Source organism: Populus alba, chromosome 17, assembly GCF_005239225.2.
Source record: "Populus alba chromosome 17, ASM523922v2, whole genome shotgun sequence".
Taxonomy (NCBI): Eukaryota; Viridiplantae; Streptophyta; class Magnoliopsida; order Malpighiales; family Salicaceae; genus Populus; species Populus alba.
Genome location: NC_133300.1, coordinates 4,825,209 through 4,837,909, shown reverse-complemented (window position 1 = coordinate 4,837,909; position 12,701 = coordinate 4,825,209). Strand labels below are relative to the sequence as shown.

Sequence of the window (12,701 nt, the reverse complement as noted above, 5' to 3'; positions counted from 1 at the left end):
GTTGGTCACCCATTACAATGAGACCACATTTCATATTTTTTTCCATTTTTTGGGTAGGTTCACCCATTACAATGAGACCACACTTCATATTTTTCCATTTTTGGGTAGGTCACCCATTACAATGAGACCGCACATCACATTCTTTCTATTTGGGTAGGTCCGCCATCGCAACGAGACCACCTTTTCATATTCTTTCCACATGGATAGGTCACCCATTACAATGACCACACTTCTTCACATTTTTCCATTTTGGGTCGCGTCACCCATACAATGAGACCAACATTTTTCTTTGGGGTCGGTATCTCACCCATGCAATGAGAACAGCATTTTTCCAGGGTTTTTAGGTCACCCGTACAATGAGACAAACATTTTCTCTAGGGTTTCGTCACCCGTACAATGAGACCAACATAGGGTTCGTCACCCGTACAATGAGACCAACATAGGGTTCGTCACCCGTACAATGAGACCAGCTTTTTTCTAGGGTTCGTCACCCGTACAATGAGACCAGCACTAGGGTTCGTCACCCGTACAATGAGACCAACACTAGGGTTCGTCACCCGTACAATGAGACCAGCACTAGGGTTAGTCACCCGTACAATGAGACCAGAATGAGGTCGCCAGATGGGATCTCATGTAGCTTTGGTTAAAGGGAATCGCCAGATGGGATTTCAGGTTGACCGAGTTACACATATTTTCGTTCCAGCAGAATGAGGTCGCCAGATGGGATCTCATGTAGCTTTGGTTAAAGGGAATCGCCAGATGGGATTTCAGGTTGACCGAGTTACACATATTTTGTTCCAGTTGAATGAGGTCGCCAGATGGGATCTCAGGTAAACCCAATGTGTGGGCAGGTCGCCGTGAAAAATAGACTATTGGGAGAGTGTGGGTCGGTCGCCCATGTAGTGAAAATAGATAGGGTGAGTATGTGTGGGCAGGTCACCCGTGAAAATAGATCAGTGTGAGTGTGTGGGCAGGTCGCCCAAGATAATGAAATCATTTTTCCTTTTGTTTTCTTTACAAAGCTTACTATGCAAAATTTTGAGAAGTTTTGCTTCGTAAGCATTGTAAAGAGGGGGCATCTGTTGCTACCCAATTTTTTGACCCATGTTTTGATATATTTTCAAAAAAATCCAAAAAATGAGAAAAAAACAATGAAAATCCAAAAAAATATGTTTTTTTAATATATTTGCGTCATTTTAGCATTTTTCAACGTCGTCTAAAAAAGAATTTAAATTTTAAGGGGGTCTTTCAAACGCGTTCGACTTTTCACGCGTCGTTTTTAAAATCATTGATTTTCCGCATCGAGTCGACGTTGATATTGCTCATTTTCAAAAAATTACAAAAAAACAAGAAAAATCAAATTTTACAAAAAAAAAAAAGTTAAGGGACCAATGTTGAAAAAACTTGGTAATATTTTTGCCTATAAATACTGGTTTCTAACACTTGCAAGAGGGGGGGCAATTTTGAAACTTCAACAAAAAAATACAAAAGAAAAAAACCCTAAACCTATCTCTTGTTTTCTCCAAACAGCCCTACCCAAAAGCAGCCGCCCCTAACCCCGTGCATTTTTTGACCCCGCCGTTTCCCATCTTTTTTTTGCCAACAGAGCCGCCCCCGGCACACAAAAAATTTTTAGCTCCCCCGCAGAAACACAGCTGCCAGCCCTTTGGGTTTTGAATTTTTCTTCTCCACACCGGATCCCCTCGTTCTTTTTCCGTCACCCACAACCGGCCAAACAGCCCCCAAGCCCCCACTGATTGTTGTTTTTTCTTCTTCTTTCCTTTCTCCCTCACCAGCAGCCACTTTCTCAGCCCCCTCAGCCGCCGGTCAACAGACCTCCCTCTCCCTAAGCCGTTCCTTCGTCCTTTGCCAACAGCCACACAAGACAGCCCCTTCTCCTGCTCTTCCCTCTCAGCGGCAGTTCGTCTCCATCAACACAAGCTGCTGCTCCCTCATCATCCTCTCGGTCGTTCCTCCTTCTTCACCGGCAGCGACCCGCAGCTATCAAGGACTCAGCTCGGACTGACCTCCTTCTCAGCCACCATGAGCTGACCACCATCTCTTCTCCAGTTCTCCCTCGGAGCCGCCGCCTCCCCTCAAGCCACGGCCTCCACCGAACCCCAAATTTCCAGCCCGTAGCCAACAGATCGCCTCCACTAGCAGCCCTTCGGTCACACCGCTGAGTGCCTGAAACAGAAAAGGTTGGGCAAGCAAAAGACCCGAACAGATCGGCGGAGAAGGAATCAGACCCGGAATGATGAAGAAGACCCAGAAGCAGATCTGCAAACCAAAAATAAAAATATAAAACCGACTGCTTGTTGTGCGTTTTTGTTCTTGTTGCAGGCGACGGTGACCCTCACCGCCGGTGGACGAAGACAAAGAAGAAGAAGGCGCTCCCGATCCACTGGTTTCCAGCCTTGTCGGTGGCGCGTGAACCCACGCGCCACCAGTGGCGGTGGCGCGTGGGAAGACGCGCCGCCACTGATTTCTGCCCCAGCAACCTTCCCGCACTGTTCCCGAGGATTCCAGAAAATTTAGGATGTTTTAGGGGCTATTTTGTAATTTTAAATGGTTTTGATGTAATTTTTTTATTTTAGTTTTGTATTTGTATTTGTATTTGTATTTGTATTATGAATGTAAAAGAAAAAAAAAAAAAAAAAAAGAAAAGAAAAGAAATAAAAATAGTGAAAGTGTATGTGTGTGTTTGTATTTGTTTTATGAATTGGTTATTTTATTTATTTTATTTTTCAGGATAAATTGCAAATATATTAAAGAAGAATTTAATATTTTGATCGGATCACGGTTAAGAATTTATTAACTTATACGTAAGTGATATTTTTAATTTCCGATGAAAAGACAATTATTAAAACTTCTTTAACACATCAAATTCACGAAGCAGCTTACCTCAGGTAGGGTGCGTTAGGGGTGCTAATACCTTCCCTAACCACAACCAGTCCCTTACCCGTGAATCTCTGACCAGACCAGTATATCCGGTTTCCTAGTAGCCTTCAATAAATTACTAGGTGGCGACTCCAACGAACCATTAAAGCAACGCAACAACGAGATTTAAATCGCCAGCCGATGCCGCGCGCTGATTTTTTTTTTTTTGGGGTGCGACATAAAATATACACGATAAATCTAACATATGAAATATCCAGCTTTGTTTCGAAACTGATTTTGTATAATGAATGAAAATAGAAATATCGTCGACCTATATTTGCCACTTTCATGCATTGTATCCATATTCATCAAGTCCTGTACGTTTCCCATGATGCCGGTGGTGGTTGCTATATTGAGAATTCTGATAAGTGATGTTCTGATGATAATTGTTTATTAGAAACTTAATATATTGACACAATATTTAATATGATTTAGTAAATTATCTATATTTATAAAAATATCTATATTATTAAAATAAAAAAATAATACAGTATAAATATATGGAGGAGGAGGATGACATCCATTCAAACTCAATTTCCAGCTCTCATTGTTGCATTTGCAGCTGCTGTCATTGTAGCCCTTCTTTCTTTCACGCACTCTCTCTCAACTTTGCTATTTAAATTATACTTTTTTTATGGGTATCAATGGCAGACTAGAGACCATAAATTATGTTACCAATTATGCTATAAAATAAGCTTCTATTTATACCAAGTAGGTGATGAGTTGTTCCACACTTGTACAAAGTTGAAGTAGGGTATTTGTCATAAAATGATAATTACCTAATATGCTATAAATTATTTACATGATTATTCATTCTATACTATTTTTTATTGCTTGATTAAAAATAGCATATAATATTTCTTCTATGCCTTAAGCCAAATGTAATGGTATTGAGTGTGTTTGGTATTGTGGTAGTTTTTATAGTTGTGGTTTTAAAAAAAAATTATTTTATAAAAAGTACTTTTGGTTAAGGTTGGTTTGGTATTTATATATATTTGGTTAAAACTGTGGTTGTAATTGGGGTTGAATAAAAAATAGTTTAATGTTTTTGGTTAAAAATGCTTTTCAAATTGAGGTTATAAAATAACTAAAAAGAATATAAATTAATATTGATAATTTTTAATTTAAATATTGTAGATTTAACTACTACTATTACATCATTAAATAAATAATACTTTATATCAAATATTTTTTATTGTTCTATTAATTTATCTACAATTCTACCACGTACTAAATTTATCCGACAATAACTATATTTTTCATGGTTTTTTGAGCATTCAATAAAAATTATGTAAAATATCATCAGAAATAAAATTAGGATTGCAATCACATTTTGTAAATGCTAAGTTATCATGTAATTTCTTTCTAATTTATATAGTGTTATTGAAAAATATTAAACATTATTTTTTCAAGTAAAATACAATTAAAAAAATATTAATTTTGAGAGATTAATACGTGTAATGTCTCCTAACTCAAGACCGAACTTTGCTATAAGTCCAGCATTCAAAGGATTTTATAACTATGCTTTTATCAGCCGAACGTGCCACACGTGTGGGGCGATTGACGGATACTCCATTCTACACGGTGACATGATTAGTCGACAACCGACAAACCCGCCGCTTTCCTCCCACTTTTCACGGGGACTGACTGACTCCTCCAAAAGCTAACAATTCCATCAATCTCCCCTAGTCTTTCCTTTTTCTATTACCAAATTGCCACCAAAACTATAGCATGAGCCAAAACGGTACCTTGTTGTTGTTGATGAGCACGCTTGTTAAAAATAATTTAATACTTCAAGTCAATTTTTTTTTTTATTTTCTTATAAATTAATGTGAACACAAAGTAATATTATCACATAAAATAATGCTTAATATATATATATATATATATAAAAAATAAATAATTGATTTTTATTTCAATATTTATTTTTTATTGTTTTTAAAACAATCTAACAAGAAACATATTACAATATTTTAAATAATTCAATTTAATTTAGATTAACCAAATTTAGTTAAATTATATCCTGAATTTACTAGATTTAAAACAAAACAAAGACTTGATGTGAATTTTTTTAAAACAATCCATGAAATGGCATCTGCATTTTAAAAATGCCAAAAAAACATATATTTTTAGATGCAAATGACCATCCACCACGTGTTAGCAGCTCCAGCAAACGGACGACGAACCGTCTGTCACGGTCGTTTTTTATTCTTATTTTTTGAGCGTCTCTCACGGTGGTTGGATATAAAAAAAAACGAAAGAGGAAACTTGACGAAACAATATTTTTTTATTACATAAACACCCTTGTCTCTTTCCAACATTTACCAAAATGACACTACCAAGTGGCAAAATGTTAATATGACAAAACCTCAAGTACTTTATCGTAATTAAACGAAAATGTTACACTACTGCTGAGTCCTGAATCAGAAGCTTCTTTGTCTTCTCTATTGGGTTTTGGACTTTCGAATATATAAAGGATATCAAAACTTCTCTTTTTGACTTTTGAATTTGATGGAAACACACTGTGATTTCCTGATTTTCAGTGTTTTTATTGATCTTTTTAGCCTTTACACGTTATAATATAAAAGGGTTTCTTTTGAAACAAGTTTTTCCATAGAGAATAGTTAAAGAAATCATCATCTTTTTGTTCTTACAAAGGTAAAGTTTTTTTTGTCTTTACTTATGTTAGCTTTTCTGGGTCATTTTTAGAATTTTGACTTTTTGGGTTTCTTTTGGTTTTTAGGTGAATTTGATGGTTAATGATATGGTTTTGTTGAGGTCTTTGTGGTGGGTAATGTCAAAGTTTTGATCTTTTTGCAGGTTTTGTTGTGTTTTAGAGGATTTTTTCGGGATGAATTATAAAGGAAAGATGCGTGCTCCATCTTTGCTTGCACAGTGTTTACCTGGTTTGGCGCCTCAAGATAGAGGAAGCCATAGTATGTCAGCTGTTTCAGAGAGAGATGTGAATCTTCCTACACCAGCTGTGGAGATTCTCCCTTCAAAGGTATATATTGTTCTTCTCTTTGATTGTTTTGTTTGCAATTGTGTTTGGCTTGAATCTACTGGTAAAAATATATATGAAATTTATGACTTTGACATAAGAGTTTTTTGACATTGGTGGCGGAGGAGGGAGAGCTAAAGTTGACTTCAAAATTGAATCATGTATTTTTAATTGTGTAGATGGTCCATCCTTACAAGTATTCTGGGGAGAACGTAGAATTTCAAGGCCTTAATGTGTTTCAAGGTATGCATAATCCTTGTTTGATGGTTATGTGAAAAATGGTTGTCTCTTATGCCAAAGGTTCGAAAAAAAATTAATGGGATTTTAGTTCTTTCAAGGAGAACTGGCTTGTGTAGTTAATTAGTTATTGTCAGGAAATCTTTTGTGTGAGTTCTGGAAGTTATAATTGAACATTTCAAAACCTACTTCTTCTATGTATAGTTATTTATTTAATGATCAGAGTTGTGAGTTGTGATTTATTCCATTTCAAAACTCTTTCAGGGCAGAGTTAATGTTGCTGATATTATTGGGTTCACTGGTTCTGAGATGATATCCTCAAAAACTGATGGTTAGTAACACTTCCAGCTTGCATTAAAAAGGGAAAGTTTTAGTTCAATTTAGATGTTGCTAGATATATAAATACTGTTGCACAAGGATGCAGAATAGATGTAATTGATTGATTTGAATTTAAAGCCGAGAACCAATGCGTGTTTTGCAGGGTATCTGAAATCTTGGACAGCTCTATTGATCTTGTTAATGTTCTCAAGCATGAGATACGTGATGGTCAACTTAGCTTTAGAGGCAAGAGGGTACTTGAGGTAATTAAGTCAAGGAAACGTTTTACTACTTATAATCATGCTTTAAGTTCATGAGTTGAAGTCTTCCCTTTTGCATTAACAGTCTGGAAGAAAAACAGCCTAATGATTTACAAGAAACTTCAGTAGTCTCCTATCCTGAAAGTCTTGGTTGTGATGGCTCCTTGGTCTATGCTACCATGATAACTCTACTTTTTGTTTGAAGTAATTTAGCAACATGACCTGACTCTTGATCTCTCCACTTGGTGATTGTTACAGCTTGGTTGTAGCTATGGTATTCCAGGGATTTTTGCTTGCCTGAAGGTAAATTCCATTGACTGATTAAATCTTCCCTTCAATATGGGGTGATTTGTATGTTACTAAAACATGTGTAGACGTGATTTGTCTTCCAGGCATTTTTTCCCACTAACTTTTATTGCCTTCTTATTTTTAGAATATGGAATGCATTTGTCATTTACCCAAAGTACAATTTGTGCTAATTTTACAAGTACTCTTGAATATCAAGTGCTATAATGTGTAAACCAATTAATAAGCGAAAAGTACTTTGAACCACAACCGCTACCGCTACCATGATCCCAAACATGCCCATATCATAAGGATATTTAATTTGGTTTAGGTTCTGCTTTTTGTAATTAAAGACCCTTATGCTATAGAGGTCATTGGCAACAAAAACTTGGGATTGTTGACTCGATTTTCCATTATGAGTAGGTCAAGATTTTTTCAGAAGCATATATGATCTGATTTCAAATAGCAGCCATATCATTATTAGTAGTTAATTAATTGGAACATGTATACTCGTTCTTAAGATAGGTGTAAGAGTGTAGATTTTTGAGGATCTCTGTTGACGTTGTACCAATTGAAGCTGACAAGAAATTTTACAGGGTGCTTCTACAGTGCACTTCCAAGATCAGAATGCTGAAACAATAAGGTGCACAACCATACCAAATGTCCTTGCTAACCTTGAGCAAGCTCGGGACAGGCAGAGCCGACAGCCAGAGAGCCCTCTGACTCCATCAAGACAAATGCTGGCACCATCAGTGCACTTTTATGCTGGGGAATGGGAGGAACTCCCCACAGTTTTATCTATTGTGAGGAGCGATACATTTGAAGTGACAACTGGGATGAGCCTGAGCTTTTCTGAGGAGGATTTCATGGATGGATGTAGTAGCCAAGATGGCAGCATCATTGGTCAGGAGACTTCCTCAAGACGATCAAGGAAGCTTTCAGGGAGCCGGGCATGGGAAAGGGCTAGTGAGACCGGTCATGGAGAAGGGGGTTATGATGTTATTCTGATGACAGATATCCCACACTCTGTGTCTTCTTTGAAGAAGCTATACGCTCTCATAAAAAAGGTTAGTTTATTGGTTTCTCTTTGTTCGATTCATTGCTTTGTTTTATGAAAGAAATTATTGTATTATTTTAATTCGTAACTAAGGTGACTGGGATATATATGGTAGATATATGGTAAGTTTGTAGCAGTGAGCATGATAAAATAGAGGATAACATCTTTATTAGATAATAAGCCTATGGGAATTGAAAGATGATGTCATCCTCATTTTGGAAAAAATTATCTTGAATCTAATGGAATAAAAAGGTAGTTGAATGAAGTACTGTACTAGTTTGTTTTATTTGTCATGACCGTGACAACCTTAGCAGTGAAACAATAAACAGATTACTTATTATGTTTGCTATCTCATTATGCCAGAGTATCTTGCACCTAGGGCTGCAAATGAGCCAAGCTGAGCTGAGCTTTGATGTGTTTGAGCTTGGCTCATCTAATTTTAATAAGGCTCAAGATCAGCTCATGTTCATGATGTGCCTGAAGGATGAGACTCTAGCTCAGCTCATTTAAAATTTGTTAGGCTCCATAAGGCTCATTTAAGTTGCTTAATAAGCCTGTAAACAAGCTAGGCTTAAACTTTGGCATACTTATGAAAATCTTATATAATTGCACTATCAAAAAATGTCTTATAAACATAATTTATTTTATAAAAAAATATATTTTACAGTTTTTAACACCTTCATATAACACTCACATAACTGCTAAATTTTTTATGAACTTTTATTTCATAAAAAAGAATATTCTTTATTACATATTAAATTAGTTTTTATTATGAAATCTTATGCAAGTTGTTTACCATTTTCAAATTTTAACAAGCTTATAAATGCACTATTTCTAAGCTTTGAAACAGACTTGCTTAGAAGATTAATGCCTGAGCTAATTGAGTCAGCTCATGAGCCGTAATGAGCAAGCTTAGATAAAAGAGTTGAGCTTCTGTCATATAGCAAGCTTTGAAAATAGGCTTGCATAAGCTCATTATGTCTTAACAAATGAGTTCGAGCCAAGCCCTTAGTAAACTGAGCTTTGAGCGCCTCTAATGGCTTGGCTCATTTGCAGCAGTACTTGCACATGAATGCAGGATGGGAAAATCAGATTTTCTGTGTTGCTGAGCTGATTCAATACTTGAATGTTATTTTATGCTCCGTTCATGCATGTAGAAACTAACCTTTCATATAATCTCTAGCCATATGAACTTGTGAATTTGATTCTCCATTTGTATTGAACATGTGCTAGTTGATTGGTGTTATTGATAAGAAGAAGTTTGCTTGCTAGACAGTTGCATTTGTAAATATGGCATAACTAATTTGATCTTAAGAGCCACACAAACGATACCTTTGTCAGTACCTGATTAAACTAAATTTATAATGCACGTTCCATGTTGAAAGAGGATATAGTATCAAGTCCCATTTTGCAATACTTGAACTAAAAAAAGTGAGAGGCTAATGGTGTTAGCGTTTATTCTTATTATAGATCCATTTTTAACTCCTGTTTTGGTTGACCAGTGTTTGAGGCCTCCATATGGCGTATTATACCTGGCAACAAAGAGAAATTATGTTGGTTTCAGTAATGGAGCACGACAGCTAAGAAGCCTGGTGGACGAGGAAGGCATTTTCGGAGCGCATTTAGTTAAGGAGATGACTGATAGAGATATCTGGAAGTTCTTTCTCAAGTGAACATAAAGTTCAGAACTCAACAGAAGTACCCGCTAACTGATCACATATTTTCAGATTATATTTCTTCTAATATCCTATTTGTATATCTCAGATCACAATTGTCATCATTTTTTTCTTTCATGAAAACGGAATCAAGTGTTTAAAAAGTTTTTTGCTAGTGTGCAATTCCTTGCCTGTGCCTTCTGTAACCCCTCTCCTCCTCCTCCTCCTCCTCCTTGTCTTTCCCCTTTTGCTTATTTTCTTTTACATTTTGCTTGTATAAAAAATATTCAGCAAATCTAAGATTCAAATTAATGATGTTATATAATGCTATTAATTTTTGTATAATGTTCTTGGCTTTCAATTCTATTTACAGAAATGCTTAAACGTGTTTGTAAATGGTCAATGTAATTCCATGTATCCATAGGCGTGAGGCCCAAGAATTGAACTACAATGAGCAGTGGCAGGAATCTTCCCATCAAAGCTCGTAATGTTTGAACTCTGAATCAGTCTTCTCACACGGTAGTCAATGATAGAATTTGTGAACACCAATTTTCTCCCTCGGTATCGTGTCAAACTCTTGACGTGCACTGGAGGCAACAAAACGAATTTTGGTTATTTGTCCTGAGGGTTGCAGCTTGGTCGACGATGCCAGTCTAGGTCCCATGAAACACAGCCATTGACTTGCCTAGGTTGCCATGTCCCCCCGCAATAACCCTCTTGAATACCTCGTGAAGGTTGCTCAAACATGGAAAGTTACACGAGCACCAATTCGGGAGCTCTAAATCGCAGCTGATTCTGGAATAGAATCAAATATACGATGCAAATAGGATCATACCAGCTCCCAACCCCTCAAAACTTTCACAAGGAGTAGCAGGCACATCCATGCTCAAATACCAAAAAGAATGAAAGCAAAAAAACACATGTTGGACAGTTGGAGAACAAGCACTCCTCCATGTTGCAAAATGATCTCTTTCAATGAAGTATATAGTAGCCCTTGATGCTCCTGTTTGCATGCTTCCACAGAGAGTCGCATCGTTGTGCTGGTAAAGAAGGATGTGACTTCACAGAAATCACCTTCTTAATAGATCACTTTCTGCTTCGATTTTCTGATAATCTTCTCCACACCATATCCCCACAAGGCAACGAGGTTAAGGAAGCCATAACATATAGGAGAGGAATGCCAACCACAATCCCCAGATGCGAAATTGACCAATGTCTAAAAAAGAAATGTGTTTTAAGTTTAGTGGAAATTACAACGAAAATTTAAGTTATACGATTATAATTAAAAAAAAATCATAATCATTAGGACTAATCTTATTTTATAGAAAAATTATTAGGCATACAATGAATATTATATACTTTAACATTTCCCACCTTCCCATTTTTTCATTTAACCTAAAATGAAGACGTTCAAATGACATAATCAGAGCAAAGCTTTTCCCTTAAGGAACATCCAAGTAGACTGACTGTTCGAAGTTGGGAAATATTCAATCAAGACAAAGACATTGATGAAAAACAAGTAGCTAAGAGCAGGGGACATACCACATGTACATTGCTTGAACTACAGCCTTTATTATTGAAGATAAAAAATAAATAGCATTTTTTTTTTTTAAAAATTCTAAATGTTTGGGGAAGCCCGAATGGCTAGGAGCGGGTCTTTCTCCCCTCCATGCACAAAAAACCTTATGCATTTGCTGCTTAATTCATCCTTGCACAAACAAGTTTCTTTTGTGCACATTCAATGCATGCATGCTTACATGGCATCAGAGAGGAGAAGAGAGAGGACAGAGAATTGGAGAAAAAAAGAAGAAGAAATAAAATAACAGTTATCAAGAACACACCGGAACCTTTTAACATTATCGAGAACAACCGCATCTTGAAAGATCAGCATACATTGCTTAACATCGAGGCTTCTGGCCAGTGATGGCAAGGGTTGTCTTACCTTTGCATTCTGGGTTCAAGTCTTAGTATGTACGCTTGTTAATTCCGCGATGTCTTACATGTTTACTAGATTTGCAGGATATTCAATGAGTTATGAGATTAATCGTGGTCCGGATACCATGTAAATAATAAAAAAAAACATGCATTACTTAAGTGGGCTAGATGTGCTGTCTAAAAGTGACGGGGCATGCAAAAAAAAAAAAAAAAAAAGCAAGGCCTTTTCTAGTTGTTTTGGTCAGGCCTCAAACAAGATCACACTCACTTTTCTCACATCTCTCCCACCATACAGGCCATCCAATACACATATAAGGGATATTTTTTTTGAGTTCCAAAGAGTGAGAAGCCACGCACTGTCCACCACACAAACTTTATTATATTTTACTGATCAATTCTCTATAAATGGATGCTTTTATACAGGGTTGACATAATGTTTCTAGCCAAAGTTAACAATGCAAACATGCACCATGCAAAACAAACACCTCATTTGCTCATAAATAGTTATTTTTTTTTAATGTGTAACTAAACTTCACTAACCTCTCCGCTAATCACAATGCTAAATACAACCGATAATATATTTGGCATTTTTATGTATGATACCATAGCCTGAAACCTACCTTTATTCTCAATTTTTATAATTATAGATTCAAATTCATCTTTTACTTTCTACAAAAACATTCAAACTAAAAAGAGCACCATAGAGCTCTTCATAATTATACTACAAGAAGATGAGAGCATTGATGACTATTTTTAAAAGTTCAATAAATAAGTGCTCAATGAGGAAAGACTTATTAGCGCATTGTCACAGAAATCTTGATTAATGGAGTTATAACTATTCATTATAAGAAATGTTGTATACTCTCCCTAACAAAAATCTCTTTAAAGCTCAACAATTGTTTGAAAATTATTTTAGGATGGAAGAAGCCAACATGGCTAGACAAGAAAATCCTCATTTCCACTCATAAGTTAAGTTTCTTTAATGCCATCAGTGTCTCACAAAAACATTTAAA

At 36.2% G+C, this 12,701-nt stretch overlaps 1 protein-coding gene across 1 annotated transcript; it reads left to right on the top strand.

The window, feature by feature from the left end:
- Positions 1–6,487: 6,487 nt before the first annotated feature.
- Positions 6,488–9,886, top strand: LOC118040693 (uncharacterized). Its single transcript, XM_035047696.2, has 5 exons — positions 6,488–6,509; positions 6,635–6,759; positions 7,015–7,059; positions 7,638–8,108; positions 9,601–9,886. Exons 1-5 carry the CDS (start codon positions 6,488–6,490, stop codon positions 9,769–9,771), a joined length of 834 nt encoding a protein of 277 aa, XP_034903587.2. The 3' UTR covers positions 9,772–9,886.
- Positions 9,887–12,701: the final 2,815 nt, after the last annotated feature.